Source organism: Eriocheir sinensis, chromosome 15, assembly GCF_024679095.1.
Source record: "Eriocheir sinensis breed Jianghai 21 chromosome 15, ASM2467909v1, whole genome shotgun sequence".
Classification (NCBI taxonomy): domain Eukaryota; kingdom Metazoa; phylum Arthropoda; class Malacostraca; order Decapoda; family Varunidae; genus Eriocheir; species Eriocheir sinensis.
Window position 1 is genome coordinate 5,202,597 of NC_066523.1, and position 16,981 is coordinate 5,219,577.

The 16,981-nt window shown below is 44.7% G+C and overlaps 2 protein-coding genes across 50 annotated transcripts; one reads left to right on the forward strand and one right to left on the reverse strand.

Annotated features, from left to right (window-relative positions):
- The first annotated feature begins 7,079 nt into the window (after positions 1-7,079).
- LOC126998819 (uncharacterized) lies at positions 7,080-12,445 on the forward strand. 49 transcript variants are annotated; one of them, XR_007753001.1, is made up of 6 exons: positions 7,080-7,623; positions 7,668-11,001; positions 11,152-11,453; positions 11,496-11,663; positions 11,829-11,996; positions 12,070-12,211. XR_007753001.1 is itself a non-coding variant. In XM_050860929.1 (6 exons), exons 2-6 carry the CDS (start codon positions 10,991-10,993, stop codon positions 12,443-12,445), a joined length of 957 nt encoding a protein of 318 aa, XP_050716886.1. In that variant the 5' UTR covers positions 7,084-7,623; positions 7,668-10,990. The 49 variants fall into 49 exon arrangements, 15 of the variants coding, with proteins under 15 accessions (XP_050716886.1, XP_050716896.1, XP_050716888.1 ...); XR_007753028.1 differs by having other exon boundaries at positions 11,496-11,621; XR_007753018.1 differs by having other exon boundaries at positions 11,538-11,663.
- Positions 12,446-12,810: 365 nt separating this feature from the next.
- On the reverse strand, positions 12,811-14,866 carry LOC126998818 (protein mono-ADP-ribosyltransferase PARP12-like). The gene has a single exon (XM_050860922.1). It carries the CDS (start codon positions 14,864-14,866, stop codon positions 12,812-12,814), a length of 2,055 nt encoding a protein of 684 aa, XP_050716879.1. The 3' UTR covers position 12,811.
- Positions 14,867-16,981: the final 2,115 nt, after the last annotated feature.

A 16,981-nucleotide genomic window follows, 5' to 3' on the forward strand; every position in this document is an offset into this window, starting at 1 on the left:
TCTGAACTTTTCTTCTTGTTGTCTTCGTCTCTTCCGTAGATAACATGACGTTAAATTCTCTTACTCGGTCTTTCTATCTCCCATCCATATTGTATTTCCATTATTTATCCTACACAGTCTACCACTCCTCCGTTCAAGTGTCCATCCCATGTTAATCTCTCGCTTCCTTCCACTTTTCCGCAACTTAATCTATTCTACTCAAATAAGCCTCTCTTCCTCAGTCTCCCTCCCTCTCTCTTATATGCACGAATGAGTCGGAATGACTGGTAATAAAAGTAAAATAAGAAAAATAAGGAGTAGTATAAGAACAAGTGATGCTGTTAGGGGTCACGTACCGCCTCTTGAAGTTAAAGAAGAATATTAATGTTTTGTGGTGGAGGAGGAGGAGGAGGCTGGTGTGGGAGTGGCATCAATACGTAGCAAGGATACAAGCGTTCATGCATGCAGTCACGTAGGCCACGATGTATTCATGTATGTATATATGTATGTATGTTGACTGGTTGATAGGTAGGTTTGTAGGTAGGTATGTAGGTAGATAGGTGGGTAGTTAGGTGTGTATACAAGTGAAATAATAATAATAATAATAATAATAATAATAATAATGACAATAATGATAGTAAAAATAACAATATACGGTTTATTTATGGTCACGTTATTTGAGGAAGAGGTAAAACTTATTATTCTTTGTGTTTGCTTATGGAGTATTTATAAAAAGTGTGCGTGTGTGTGTGTGTGTATGTGTGTGTGTGTGTGTGTGTGTGTGTGTGTGTGTGTTCTCGAAGATATTGGTAGTTTTGGAATTGAATAACAAGAAAGATCGAGAAAGAAAGAGGAGGAGGAGGAAGAAGAGGAAGAGAAGGAAAAGAGGTGGGGCAAGGGAAAGACGAGAGAGAGAGAGAGAGAGAGAGAGAGAGAGAGAGAGAGAGAGAGAGTAGGAGGATGTTATTGTGCTGGATATATTTAGCTCTGCGTCATGCCACACTTCAAATAACCAGACGCATTCATTCATTAAAAGTCACATGTTCTTCCCTTCCCCACCCCATTAAGAACGAGGAAGAGACCGACCACTGACACCACGAGAAAGTATTATTATTACTACCACTACTACTGCTACCACCACCACTACTACTACTACTGCTACCACCACCACCACTACTACTACTACTACTACCACCACCACCACCACTACTACTACTACCACTACTACTGATATTACTACTGATACTACTATTACCACCACTACCATCATACTTCTACTACTACTACTTTTTTTTTCTACGTCGTGGCCTATTGCGCCGGTAGGCTTCTTCCCGGTGGATCCTGATGGTCGGTCCAAGGCTTCTTCCCGGTGGGTCCTGATGGTCGGCTCAGCCCGTTCTGGCGCAGGCGAGTGTTTATAGTAGCGCCATCTAGCATTGGCTCATGCTGCCCTCCCGGAGCTCATCTTTAATCCTAGAATCTAGAGTCCGGGTTGATAGGTGGTCTTCTGGACAGCATGTGGGTAGTTTTAAGCCACTCGGCGGCGGCTGAAAAATCCCAGGTTGGTGGCACCGGTCAGGGATTGAACTCGCGTCGTCCCGAAAGCGAGGCCGTCACGCTATCCATTCAGCCACCGCCTCCCCTTACTACTACTACTACTACTACTACTACTACTACTACTACTACTACTACTACTACTACTACTACTACTACTACTACTACTACTACTACTGAGACGCCGAGAGAAATTTAAAGTGAAGGCGATGCGAAATAGAAGGAGAAAGAGGACGATAGAATTTAGTAGATTATAGAAATGGAAGGACAGAGAGGGAGGGAAAAAAAAAGTTAAAATACACAACAAACAAATAAACATAGATGCATTAAGTAGAGAGAGAGAGAGAGAGAGAGAGAGAGAGAGAGAGAGAGAGAGAGAGAGAGAGAGAGAGAGAGAGAGAGAGAGAGAGAGAGAGAGAGAGAGAGAGAGAGAGAAGGAAAGGGAATGTATACCTATTAGTACACCTGGGCTATTATCATTAGTGTGAGTCAATGTGTCAGGTGAGATGCTTCATAATCCTCAAGCTGAAGTGTGTGTAAGTAAGGTTAAGCTTGAGAGGTATTTAGAGCTTTCTCCACCCTTTATCACTTTTATCTCAACCTTAAATCTCTCGTTCTCTTTTTTTTTTTTGTCTTATTCTTAATCTTAATCTTCCTCTCTTTCTTTTATCAGTGATGTAACCGGGAAATTTTTGGCTCCCCCCACCACTGATTGTATTTTTTTTTACATCAAAGGATGCGGCTCAAGGGCAACAAAAAGAGTAAAAAAAAACAAAAAAAAAACAGCCCGCTACTCGCCACTCCCACAGTAGTAAAAAGTAAAGAGTAGCCAAAAGAGAGTCAATTTCGGGTGGAGAGGTGTCTTGATACACTCTTCTTGAAAGAGGTCAAGTCATAGGCAAGAGGAAATACAGACGAAGGAAGACTGTTCCAGAGTTTACCAGTGAAGGGGATGAAAGAATGGAGATGCTGGTTGACTCTTGCATAAGGGGTTTGGACAGTATAGGGATGAGCATGAGTAGAAAGTCGTGTGCAGCGGGGCCGCGGGAGGGAGGGAGGCATGCAGTTAGCAAGTTCAGAAGAGCAGTCAGCCTGAAAATATCGATAAAAGATAGAAAGTGCAGCAAGATGTCGGCGGAATTTAGGAGGTAGAAGGCTGTCAGTAAGAGGAGGAGAGCTGCTGAGACGAAGATCCTTAGACTTGTTGTTGTTGTTGTTGTTGTTGTTGTTGTTGTTGTTGTTGTTGTTGTTGTTGTTGTTGTTGTTGTTGTTTGTCTTGTTCTTCTTCCTCTTGTTTAGGTTGTTCTTGTTCTTGATATTTTTGTTCTTACTGTTCATTCTCTTCTCGATCTTGTTCGTTTTGTTGTTGTTATTTTGTTGTTGTTGTTGCTGCTGCTGCATGTGGTATATGAAAGTGGCTAGAGATGTGCAAACCTTATAAAGAAAGAAAAAAAAAAAGACAAGAGGAAGCCATGCAAAAAAAACACAACATAACATCTTCATATTAGGATCCAAACAAACGCATTCTTATAAATAGCTGCACAAAAAAAGGAGGGAAGGAAATGTATGGGTTTGTTTTTTTCATTATCAACAAAATTATTCCTTACCAACCCTAAGCTCTGACCGACAAAACAAAAATCTACGGTTGCTTGCGACTGATATTACTATTGGGAGTCTTTTATTTTTTTTTTTATAGCAATGGAGCCAGACCGAAGGGCAAAAAACAAACACAACAACAACAACAACAACAACAACAACAACAATAATAACAACAACAACAACAACAACAGCCCGCTAGACGCTGCTCCAAACAAAAGAAAAAAGAACAAGAGGTAAGGAGAGGCCAGTTTCGGGTGGAGAGGTGTCTTGATACTCTCCTCTTGAACAAGGGACGGGGCTCAAACAGTACCTTTTTTTCCTATTTCGCTTCTATCCTTTCTTCTGTTTTTCATTTTTCTTCTCTGCCTTTTCTTATTTTATTCTCTCCCCCTTTTCTTCATGTTTTTTTTTTTTTTTTTACAGCTAAGGAGACAGTTCAAGGGCGTAAAGAAAAAAAAAAAAAGCCCGCTACTCACTGCTCCTGAATAGAGGTCAAAGGAGTGTCCAAAAAGAGAGGTCAATTTCGGGAGGAGAGGTGTCCTGATACCCTCCTCTTGAAAGAGTTCAAGTCGTAGGCAGGAGGAAATACAGATGAAGGAAGATTGTTCCAGAGTTTACCAGCGTGAGGGATGAAAGAGTGAAGATGCTGGTTGACTCTTGCATAAGGGGATTGGACAGTATAGGGATGAGCGTGAGTAGAAAGTCGTGTGCAGCGAGACCGCGGGAGGGGGGGAGGCATGCAGTTAGCAAGTTCAGAAGAGCAGTCAGCGTGAAAATATCGATAGAAGATAGAAAGAGAGGCAACATGGCGGCGGAATTTGAGAGGTAGAAGACTATCAGTATGAGGAGGAGAGCTGATGAGACGAAGAGCCTTTGACTCCACTCTGTCAAGGAGAGCTGTGTGAGTGGACACCCCCCCCCACACATGAGATGCATACTCCATACGAGGGCGGACAAAGCTCCTGTAAATGGATAGCAATTGTGCGGGAGAGAAGAACTGGCGGAGACGGTACAGAACGCCCGGCCTAGAGGAAGCTGATTTAGTAAGAGATGAGATATGAAGCTTCCAGTTGAGATTTTGAGTTAAGGATAGACCGAGGATGTTTAGTGTTGAAGAAGGTGATAGCTGGGTGTTGTCAAAGAATAGGGGATAGTTGTTTGGAAGATTGTGTCGAGTGGATAGGTGGAGAAACTGTGTTTTTGAGGCGTTAAAGGACACCAGGTTCCTCTTGCCCCAATCGGAAATAATAGTAAGGGCTGAGGCTAAGCGTTCTGTTGCCTCCAGCCTTGAATCGTTAAGTTCCTGTAGAGTGGGTCTTCTATTAAAAGAAGTTGAGTAATGCAGAGTGGAGTCATCGGCGTAAGAATGGATAGGACAGTTCGTTTTGGAAAGAAGATCATCAATGAACAGCAGAAAGAGAGTGGGAGATAGGACAGAACCCTGTGGGACACCACTGTTGATAGGTTTAGGGGAAGAACAGTGACCGTCCACCACAGCAGAAATAGAACGGTCAGAAAGGAAACGAGATAGAGGTAAAGAGAGCAGGATAGAAACCGTAGGAGGGTAGTTTGGAAAGCAAAGATTTGTGCCAGACCCTATCAAAAGCTTTTGATATGTCCAGCGCAATAGCAAAGGTTTCACCGAAACGGCTAAGAGAGGATGACCAAGAGTCAGTTAAGAAGGCTAGGAGATCACCAGTAGAACACCCCTTGCGGAACCCATACTGGCGATCAGATAGAAGGTTAGAAGTGAAAAAGTGCTTTTGAATATTCCGGTTAAGAATTGATTCAAAAGCTTTAGATAGACAGGAAAGTAAAGCTATACGGCGGTAGTTTGAGGGATTGGAACGGTCACCCTTCTTCGGCACAGGGTGTACAAAGGCATACTTCCAGCAGGAAGGAAAGGTAGATGTTGATAGGCAGAGACGAAAGAGTTTGACCAGGCAGGGTGTCAGCACGGAAGCTCAGTTTTTAAGGACAATAGGAGGCACTCCATCAGGTTCATAAGCCTTCTGAAAGTTGAAGCCAGTGAGGGCATAGAAAACATCATTTGGAAAAATTTTAATAATCGGCATAAAGGAGTCAGAGGGGGGATGAGTAGAAGGAATTTGCCCAGAATCGTCCAGGGTGGAGTCATGTGTCATACTGTCGCCCATCCCCTTTCCTTGTTAGTTTACCTCGATACTATTCTCCTCGACCTGTCAACAGTGCATATACGTAGAGTGACATCCAGTGCCATTATCATAACATGGACGCAAAGACTGACAAACTAATGTGTGTGTGTGTGTGTGTGTGTGTGTGTGTGTGTGTGTGTGTGTGTGTGTATAAAGGGGATGAGACGATGGCGAGGCGGAGAGGTCGTATAAAAGCGTTGGTATGACTGTTTAGACTGGCGACACAAGCAGGCGGCAATCACTGGTCAGTATAGGTGGCGTTGGTTCAGAGACCGAGGAATATATGTATGTATATATAAACACACACACACACACACACGCACTCTCTCTCTCTCTCTCTCTCTCTCTCTCTCTAACACACACACACACACACACACACACACACACACACACACACATGTCACTGTATTCCTGTTTCAAGATTATTTTGAGTTCGGAAATTTATGTATAAACCAATTTTCGTAATGTTTCTACGGGTCGATTTTTTTTCTTTTTTTTTTACAGTGAAGGAAGCAGCTTAAGGGCAAAAATAAATGAGAGAAAAAAATCCCGCTAATCACTGCTCCTATCAATGAAACGAGCATCGATCGACTTTTTTTTTTTTTTTTTTTTTTTTTATCTGCCCCGAGTCCATGACAATGAAGGAAATTATGTGGAAATTCTAATGCATGCGTACCTGCAAAAAATAAATCCAAACAAGTCTCCAGGACCTGACTTGTTATCTCCTCGCGTTTTAAAAGAATGTAGCCAACAGCTAGAATTACCTACAACGTGGACAAGAGCCAATGTTACCCGATCTTTAAAAGAGATAAAAAACAAGCCAGTAATTATCATCCTATTGGTCTTACGTCTGTCCTAATTAAACTATTCGAAAAAATAATCAGGGATAAAGTGATCACTCTCCTCGAAACAAATTATTTGATTACTGATAATCAGCAAGGATTTCGTAGTAACCGATCTTGCCTAAGTAACTTATTACCTGTCTTCAATGACGTATACTCAAGCTTGGAAGCCCGAGCCCCATATGACATAATTTACTTGGACTTTCAGAAAGCCTTTGATAAAGTTCCCCACGTTAGGCATATTTCAGAACTGCGTTCATACGGAATAGGTTGTTATCGGTAGCGAGTGTTCTAAGGCTAATTGGTTCACGGATAGAGAAAGTCAATACCCGTCAAGGTTGCTTTATTTATTTATTTTTTATTTTATTATATATATTTTTTTTAAATATTTATCCCCTAGTATCACTAGGAGAAACGGGCCCTTTTTCTAAGACACAAACACTCGTTAAGAGTGCAAAAAAGCTCCCTCCCTGCGCGGGGTAGCACGGGCTAAGCCGATTGGCGGCCCGTACCAGGATGCCGACAGACCGACTCTATCGGCGATCGAAATCTAGCCGACCGATTCGGTCCGTCGACGAGGACTGGCCTGTCTCTGGTTGCTTTATTGTTTCCGTTTAAAGGTTTATTGTACAAAAGATACACAAATACATATACAATAAAAAAATGTATTTACATACATTTGTTATAAAAAGTGTACAAAGCGGGCATCAGCCCGCCGGTGTTTGCTTGGTCAGGTGCGCCTCATGTGGGTGTGGTGGCGGTGAGTTGTTGAGGTGTGGTGAGTTGCGCTGAGTTGAGGTGTGTGGTGAGTTGCGCTGAGTTGAGGTGTGTGGTGAGTTGCGCTGAGTTGAGGTGTGTGGTGAGTTGCGCTGAGTTGAGTTGAGGTGTGTGGTGAGTTGCGCTGAGTTGCCGAATCCTGGCCGCCGCACAGCTGAGGTTTTTCAGTCACCGCCGAGTGGCCTAAGACTACCCACATGCTGGCCTGAAGACCACCCATCAACCCGGGTTCTAGATAACCTCTCCAAAGAGAGGCTCAAAGATGAGTTCCGGGGGGCACCATGAGCTAACACAAGATAGCGCCACTATAAACACTCGCCTGCGCCAGAACGGGCTGGGCCGATCATCAGGCCCCACCGGGAAGAAGCCTTGGGCCGACCATCAGGTCTCAACGGGAAGAAGCCTTCCGGCGCCATAGGCCGCGACGTATAAAAAAAAATTAAAAAGATCCTGGAAGGCTTGAATCCGCACTCCAAAATCGCGAACCACGTAGACGGGTCCTGAGCAGAAGAGTGGTGCTCTGAAGGACACCGCTGTTGTAGAGGAAGTTGTCGTCGTCAGGCATGGTAAAGTCGAACGGTGTGGAGATGGGCAAAAGGCACTGGCGTAAACGCGCCGGGGGCCACGGCAGTCCGAGAGAGCGTCGAGGGAACTGCGTGTGAAGGCGCTAGCTGCCAGCGTGCCAGGGGCCACAGCAGGTTGAGGAGTGAGGGGCGCTAGCATGTGCCAGGGGCCACAGCAGGTTGAGGAGTGAGGGGCGCTAGCATGTGCCAGGGGCCGCGGCAGTCCGTGAGAGTAAAACGAACTGCGTGTAATATAGGCGCTGGCGCGTGCTAGGGGCCTCGGTGGCTCGGGGAGCGAACCAGTGTCCAAGAAGGCACTGTAACACAACACTGTACACTTAGTAGGTAACACTGTGCCACTAATTGTTGGGGGGGACTTGCTGCACTGAACTGTTGGAGACACTGCACTGTACATGAGGATCCACAGGAGAAGGGTAATCCAAAACGGCGGTGATAAATCCAAAAGGCGATGAGTAATCCAGGGGGCAGCTAGTAATCCCAGTGGGGTGTCACACTGTGTTTGCGTGTCTCTCTGAGTCTGTGTGGCGTGTACACTGAGTCTGTGTGGCGTGTACACTGAGTCTGTGTGGCTCTGTGTGTCTCAGTAATGTGTCGCACTGTGTTTGAATGTTCACAGAATCTGTGTAGTGTCACACGGTGTACGTGTCTCAGTCGCCGTACCAGCGGGAGGGCAGGGAGAAGGAGGGGTGGGGGTGGGTGGGTGGGTGAGCGGTGGGGTTTGGAGCACCAGGGGGCACAGAAGGTGCCTGAAGGGCGTAGAAGGGGCCTGGAGAGAGGGCACAGAGGGTGCCTGGAGGAGGCGCTGAAGGTGACTGGAAGAGGCGCTGAAGGCGCCTGGGGACAGGGCACAGAGGGTGCCTGGAGGAGGCGCAGAAGGCGCCTGGAGGGAGGGCACAGAGGGTGCCTGGGGGAGGGCGGGGGAGAACCCTGAAGGTGGCAACTACGCCCACGGCGTAATGCTGTTCCTGACCTGGGGCTCAACCTCACGAACCCCAAGAGAATTTTGAGGTTTATTGCCCCAGGAGAGGGTAGACGAATGGATCATTTCAGACCCAGGTCTACCGCTCTGGGAAAGAGTGCAATTATAAACGGCACCGGTTTACAAGCCACCTTGAACCATAGCAACACTGCAGGGTCACCAATTGTTGGCGGTAGTGAGTGTTCCGAGTGCTAATCGGTTCACGGATAGAGAAAGTCAATATCCGTCAGGGTTGCTTTATTGACAAAAATCACACAGGTCATGGACATATACATGACACATAAAAGAGGTGGTTGAGTGTGTATGTGTTTGTGAAGATGTAGTGTAGTGTGAATGACATTGGATTGTGCGTGTATGTAGTAAACAATATATATGAGTTAACAATAGAAGGACGAGGACGGACAGTAGAAGATAAACGAGTAACAAGAGAAGTTAACATTGATGATGCAACACGGACAACAGGGAGACGAGACAGCGATAATGAAAATACATAGACGGCACAGGAGATACAAGAAGAGGGAAGCCGAAAAACATTGACACGAATACACTTAACGAGTCTTTGCTGCAGCGCCACATTTTCTTGGGTCACCGGGGAAGCAGAGCACACGGCTTTCAGCGGTGGCTGCTACAAGGTAACCATCTTTGCGCGTGTGTTCAAGATTGGCTCACAGATAGACAACAGCGTGTTGTTCTCAATGGTGAAGCATCCTATCGGCAACCTGAACCAGTGGCGTGCCCCTAGGATCGGTCCTGTAGCCACCACTATTCATAGTTTACATGAACGATCTAAAGACTGGTATCCTATCAAATGTAGCCAAATTCGCCGACGACACCAAATTAGGAGGTACGGTAACGAACAGTAAAAATTGCGAGAATATTCAATCAGACTTAATAAAAAAGACATGAGCTCAGCGAGGTAAAACAACAAAAAGATCTTGGTGTCATTATCAGTAACACTTAAAATGAGCCATCATGTACAGCGGCGAGTAAAAAAAGTCAATATGATGTCCGGTTTAAACTCAAGAAACTTTGATTATAAATCACCCGAACTTATGAAGAGATTATATTCAGCATTTGTAAGACCACACCTAGAATATGCCGTCCAGTTTTAGCCACCGAATTATATCAAAGATCAAGATTTGCTAGAAAGGATACAGAGACGGAGCAACCAAACAAATTCCGGAGTTCCGTAACTTAAAGCGTTTTAGTATGTTTTCCTTAAAAAAGCGAAGGGTAAGGGGAGACTTAATCGAATTGTTCAAAATCCTTAATAGATTCGAAAACATTAACCCAGACAGTCTATTTCAGAGAGACCACAACACGCAGCAACGGTATAAAGTTAAAAGGCCACAGATGTAAAACATTGGTGCGTGGCTGAGTGGTAGCATGCTGGGCCCACATTCACCGCGTGATGTACGACACGGGTTCGAATCCCCACGTTACCACCTCGGATTTTTCAGTCACCGCCGAGTGGCTGAAAACTACCCACATGCTGTCCCGACTGTCCTGAAGACCACCCATCAACCCGGACTCTAGAGGAAACCGTCCAAGTGAATCATGAACGAGTTACGGGGGGCAGCATGAGCCAAGAGAAGATGGCGCCACTATAAACACCTGCTTGCCCCATGACGGGCTGGGGCCGACTACCATCCATGCCCTTCAAGCAAGCCTACTGGCGCTATAAGCGTACACGTAAAAAAAAATAAAGTTATTTCATTATTAGAGTCGTCGATCACTGGAATAGACTCCCGCCGGCAGTAGTTAGCTCAGAGAGTATAGATAGCTTCAAGTCTTCATTGAATAAGTACTTCAGGCTTATAGGATTTTACTAACCCTTTTTTGTATATTTCAGACACACAACAGTACGGCTCCAACCTGAAGATTTAACGTGTTAACAATTTCCCCCACAGCTTAGGTCACCAGTAGCGTAAGTTCAGGGTAGTAATTTCCTCTTATTTTTCTCTTTCCTGTAAAAATTTCCATGTCCTTTTCTTCCTTAAAGGCGCATGGTGTTCTCTTCTAACTATTTCCTGCCGGCACGTTGCCGGAGGGAGAGGTGGGGGGGGGAGCCTTCGCTATTCTATCCTGTCCTACCAGTACCACACGTAGATTACTATTAGTAGAGGTAGCAGACAGACACCCTCGCCATGGATCGCCAGGCCTTCTGGTGTCTGTTCTTCCTATGTATTAGCATCACTCCGGTCTTGATATATTTACCAGATATTTGTCTACTTGCAGTAGATGCAATAGATAAGGCCTGCACAACAAGTTACTATACTGTGCAGTCCCATTCTCTGACATGCAATTGGTGCAGTTTATCTTATTTATCACATTTATTGAAATATAAGGAGTGAAGGTTATTTCATTTATCCCATTTACTGTCATACAAGGTGCACGTTATTTCATTTATCAGATTTACTGTCATACAAGGAGTACAGCTTATCTCAATTATAACATATACTGACATATAAGGAGTGTAGGTTATCACATTAACTTACATACATGGAGTATAGGTTATCACATTTATCACACATACTGACATACAATGAGTGCAGGTTATCACATCTACTTACATACATGGAGTATAGGTTATCACATTTATCACACATACTGACATACAATGAGTGCAGGTTATCACATCTACTTACATACATGGAGTATAGGTTATCACATTTATCACACATACTGACATACAATGAGTGCAGGTTATCACATCTACTTACATACATGGAGTATAGGTTATCACATTTATCACATACACTGACACACAAGGAGTGCAGGTTATCACATTTACTTGCATACAAGGAGTACATTTACGAACATACAAGAGGTGCAGGTTATCCCATTTATCATATTTACTGATGTGTAAGGGGTGTAAGTTATTTCATTTATCACATTTACTGACATACAAGCGGTGCAGGTTACCTCATTTATCACATTTACTGACATGTTACAAGGGGTGCAGGTTACCTCATTTATCACATTTACTGACATACAAGGGGTGTAGGTTACCTCATTTATCACATTTACTGACATACAAGGGGTGCAGGTTACCTCATTTATCACGTTTACTGACATACAAGGGGTGCAGGTTACCTCATTTATCACATTTACTGACATACAAGGGGTGCAGGTTACCTCATTTATCACATTTACTGACATACAAGGGGTGCAGGTTACCTCATTTATCACATTTACTGACATACAGGAGTGCAGGTTACCTCATTTATCACATTTACTGACATACAGGAGTGCAGGTTACCTCATTTATCACATTTACTGACATACAGGAGTGCAGGTTACCTCATTTATCACATTTACTGACATACAAGGGGTGTAGGTTACCTCATTTATCACATTTACTGACATACAAGGGGTGCAGGTTATCTCATTTATCACATTTACTGGCATACAAGGGGTGCAGGTTATCTCATTTATCACATTTACTGGCATACAAGGGGTGCAGGTTATCTCATTTATCACATTTACTGGCATACAAGGGGTGCAGGTTATCTCATTTATCACATTTACTGACATACAAGGCATTTATCACATTTACTGACATGTTACAAGGGGTGCAGGTTATCTCATTTATCACATTTACTGACATACAAGGGGTGCAGGTTATCTCATTTATCACATTTACTGACATACAAGGGGTGCAGGTTATCTCATTTATCACATTCACTGGCATACAAGGGGTGCAGGTTATCTCATTTATCACATTCACTGGCATACAAGGGTTGCAAGTTATCTCATTTTATCACATTTACTGCCATACAGGGGATGAAGGAACAAACTTTCAAAATTCATGCATTTTTCAAATGCAAAACATTTGTCATCAGATTAAGATTAGCTCAACCTTTCCTTTTACTTAGTTTTGTAAAAATGAAAACTAAAATATTGATTGGGACAGCTCCTGACAGGAAGGCGGCTGCTGATGCGGAACCGTGTTAAAATCTGTCAACCCTGTGTTTGTAAAGAAAACCCGCGTATGCACAGATCGGGTTGAGACAACTCCCAACAAAGAGACTGTGCCTGACGCTACCCCGGACTGACATTGGCAAGTATCGCGGGGTAATGGGCTCTTTCCATCGAAGGCTCAAATATCTAATGCGACGGAGATGAGCACCACAACCACGTGCAGCTATAGCGTATACACCTAACAGTAGACTTTTATCGTTTTTTTTCAGAAATCAAATCGGGATTCATCTAAGCTTAACTATTAGATAAATGATCGAAACAGTGCTTCCAATATAACCCACTTTTGGCTGGGGTAGCACTAAATCAATGAGTCAGCAGTGATGACTGTAATATTCCTCTTCACTGCAGAACCCTCACGTCCTCATGGCTGTACCTGACCACATAGGCCGGGTAATATTCGTCCCTGTTGTACTTGACGAAGATAGTGGCATCCGTGTCACTATTGCAGGTGGTGTCGAAGGTCCTCCCGGCAGCAACGTTTACAGGCGGGAGGATCATACTATTGTGGCCTCGCGTCATCTTCCCGACCAGCACCAGCACCACCAGTATTACTCTGTTGCCTGTCTTGTCAATCTGGGAGTAAATATGAGCCAGCGACGCCAAGTTGGAGAAGTATGTCCCACAACCATAAGCATGGCCTACGTTGGTGCCGGAGAGCTTCCAGTCTAAGTTTTCTTCGCATATGAGATCGATGATATCGTGCTTCGTGCCATGGAAGAGGTACTGCTCATTGACGGCTTCGGAATCTCCATTGTACAAGGAAACCATGAGCCTCTTCTTAGTCTGATACACTTTCCACAGGTGGTCATTTTGAACCCTGTGAATGCTGGCCACCTGCATCCCTGTCATGGTTTGTCTTAATAGGTTTTCTACAAAGACGAACTCTGAGCTCAGTGGCATCACCTGCAACCTGAGGGATTTCTTTGTGGTGAGGAAGGGCAGGAATAACTCGTAGAGCTTGACACTCTCACGGCTGACTAAGCTGCAGGCCGGCCTTCTCCTAACTCGTCGTACCTTACCGGTGGTTATGTTCGTCTGGGTCATTTGTTCGCCATCAATCCTGTAGTAATGACTGCCAACTTTGATTGTGGCATTTCTGTTGTAATATACTCGAAGCAATAACTCCAAGCAGTCACTTAGAGCCACGTAATAAATCTTTGCAAAAATTCCCTCACCATAAGGCTCCCAGCTGTCATTGTTACCCTGCCAGTACCAGATCCAGCGCGTGGCTACCGACACATTGGAGATGAGGTCTGATGGGGTGGAAAGCCTCCTAATATCATGAACCGATGAAAGTCCCCTCAGCTCCATTGCCTCTAAGTCCACAGACCAAGAGGTTTCCTTTGAAAGGATGCTATTAAGTTTCCTCAAGTCTCCGTTATTGGGTAAAGGAGTCTGGAGAGGTATGAGATCCGCACAGTTCACAGACGGATGACTATAAAGCAGCTCTAAATAGTTACCCTGGTGGTGGGCTAACTCTGTCCACCTACTGCCGACTTTGACCTCCCAACAGTAATTTTTAGCCGAGTGTACTCTAGGGCAAGACTTCCTTGAGCACCTCCTTAAAACACTATTCAAACAAATTTGTGGCTCTTCATCTAATGACGACCTTAGATTTTTTTTCCAAAAACTTAGTGAAACATCAAGCTGTCCGGTAATCTTTGGTGGACAAGCTTCAAGAAGCCTTCTGTTGTGCAGCGTGTCAAGGGAGTGGTCACGTTCGCACGTAGCCTTTTCACAGGTATTGGTAGCCCAGTAGAAGCAGATATGAAGTCTTCTGCATGGCTCAGCCACACACCCTTGTCCATTGTACTGAGGACACACTGCAAGTTTAGCATATGAATTGTCCTTACATGATGCAATATCTTGGGATTGTCTTGGTGAAGTTGCTGGAATTACATAGTTGTTGGCCATGTTTTTCACATTTTGTGAGGCTAACTCAGGAGCTACTGGGTGACTTTGGGAGAGAGAAAAGCAAATGGACGACCCATGGGATGCAGAGTATGTTGTTTTTGTGCTGCAACCATAAACTGCAGATGTTTTTCTGCTGTGGCGTGATGAAATAGTGGTAGGTGCAGCGGTTGTTGTGGTGATGTTAATGCTGTGCCGTGTTGGGGCTGCGGCAGCTGTGGTGATTGTCCGCCTAGGCTGTAGAGGTGGCGGCTGGCTGGTGTTTGTAATGCTGTGTTGTGTTGGGGTTGCGGCAGTTGTGGTGGTGGGCCGCCCCGGCTGTAGAGGTGGCGGCTGGCTGGTGTTTGTAATGCTGTGTTGTGTTGGGGTTGCGGCAGTTGTGGTGGTGGGCCGCCTAGGCTGTAGAGGTGGCGGCGGGCTGGTGTTTGTTGATGAGGATGGCGGCGGGCTGCCTTTACTGGTGCGTGACGATGAGTTCCCCATTGAACCTGTGAGAGATAAGGGTGTTAGGTTTATATGCTGCAGTAAAGAATAGAAGTAAAATTCCATTCGTGGTACATGAATAGGATTGTCAACAGATATTTAGACCTAATACAGAAAAAACTAACAGTAGTTGCCACACATGACACCAGATGACAAGGTGTCCCTAACCACTCCACGGCAAAACGGGAGAGACACCTACAAGTCAGTCAGAAGTTGAACAAGATGAGAAGAAAAAAATACACTAAATTTCAAAAGGAAGACATTCCTGGGTGTTACATGTGTTTAATGTTTGACTTTGATATGCTGGCTTGGTGTGAAGCCTCCTTCATTGCAAAAAAGTGACACCTCGGTTAACGAACTCATTACCACCCTCACTTAGGAACACTGTTGTCATTAGTAGGGGCTCACATAGCCAGACGGCCTGCACACGATAGCTCCTGGAGATAGGTTGCTCATCATATTCCTTTCCGGCCATAAATACATCTAGTCTCTGTTTAAAGATTTTAACTGTATTTGGCTCAACTAAATACTTACTCAGTTTGTTCCACTCATCCGCCACTCAGTTCGTGAACCAGTTTTTGCCTATTTCTTTCCTGAACTTGAATTTATACAACTTATACCCGTTAATGAATGTTCTGGCATCATTTTTTTTATGTAAACACTTAATTTAAACAGCCCTTGTCAATCCCTTCATTCCATTGAAAAAACTAAACTGAAAAGGTGAAGATGCTGGTTAACTCTTGCATAAGGGGTTTGGGCAGTATAGGGATGAGAATGAGTAGAAAGTCGTGTGCAGCGGGGCCGCAGGAGGGGGAGAGGCTTGCAATTAGGAAGTTCAGAAGAGCAGTCAGCGTGAAAATAGCGATAGAAGATAGAAAGAGAGGCAACATCGCGACGGAATTTAAGAGGTAGAAGACTATCAGTAGGAGGAGACCTGATGAGACGAAGAGCCTTAGACTCCACTCTGTCCAGAAGAGGTGTGTGAGTGGAGCCCCCCACACGTGAGATGCATACTCCATACAAGGGCGGACAAAGCCCCTGTATATGGATAGCAACTGTGCGGGGGAGAAGAACTGGTGGAGACGATACAGAACGCCCAACCTCGAGGAAGCTGATTTAGTGAGAGAGGAGATATGAAGTTTCCAGTTGAGATTTTGAGTTAAGGATAGACCGAGGATATTTAGTGTTGAAGAAGGTGACAGCTGAGTGTTGTCGAAGAATAGGGGATAGGTGTTTGGAAGATAGTGTCGAGTTGATAGGTGGAGAAATTGAGTTTTTGAGGCATTGAAGGACACAAGGTTCCTTCTACCCTAATCGGAAATGATAGCAAGGTCTGAGGTTAAGCGTTCTGCAGCCTCCAGTCTGGAGTCGTGTACTTCCTGCTGAGATGGTCTTCTATTGAAAGAAGTTGAATAATGCAGAATGGAGTCGTCGGCGTATGAGTGGACAGGACAGTTTGTTATGGAAAGAAGATCATTGATGAATAACAGGAAGAGAGTGGGTGATAGGACAGAGCCCTGTGGAACACCACTGTTGATAGGTTTAGGGGAAGAACAGTGACCGTCTACCACCGCAGAGACAGAACGACCGGAAAGGAAACTAGAGATAAAGGAACAAAGAGAGGGATAGAATCCGAAAGAGGGCAGTTTAGAAAGCAAATACTTGTGCCAGACTCTATCGAAGGCTTTCGATATGTCTAGTACAACAGAGAAAGTTTCACCGAAACGGCTAAGAGAGGATGACCAAGAGTCAGTTAAGAGAGAAAGAAGATCGCCAGAAGAACGCCCTTTCCGGAACCCATACTGGCGATCATATAGAAGGTTAGAAGTGGAAAGGTGCTTTTGAATCTTCCGGTTAAGGATTGATTCAAAAGCTTTAGATAAACAGGAAAGTAAAGCTATAGGGCGTTAGTTTGAGGGATTGGAACGGTCACCCTTCTTAGGCACAGGCTGTACAAAGGCATACTTCCAGCAGGAAGGAAAGGTAGATGTTGATAGGCACAGACGAAAAAGTTTGACCAGGCAGGGTGTCAGCACGGAAGCACAGTTTTTAAGGACAATAGGAGGCACTCCATCAGGTCCATTAGCCTTCTGAGAGTTGAGGCCAGAGAGGGCA

Bases quoted from the DNA above. Each gene is read 5' to 3' on its own strand.
- LOC126998819 (XM_050860923.1), top strand. From the start codon at position 10,991: ATGGAGTATAGGTTATCACATTTATCACACATACTGACATACAATGAG. The intron at 11,664-11,786 runs GTTACCTCATTT...ACAGGAGTGCAG, and splicing joins CTGACATACAAGGGGTGCAG to GTTACCTCATTTATCACATT. The intron at 11,997-12,069 runs GTTATCTCATTT...CAAGGGGTGCAG, and splicing joins CTGGCATACAAGGGGTGCAG to GTTATCTCATTTATCACATT.
- LOC126998818 (XM_050860922.1), bottom strand. From the start codon at position 14,866: ATGGGGAACTCATCGTCACGCACCAGTAAAGGCAGCCCGCCGCCATCC.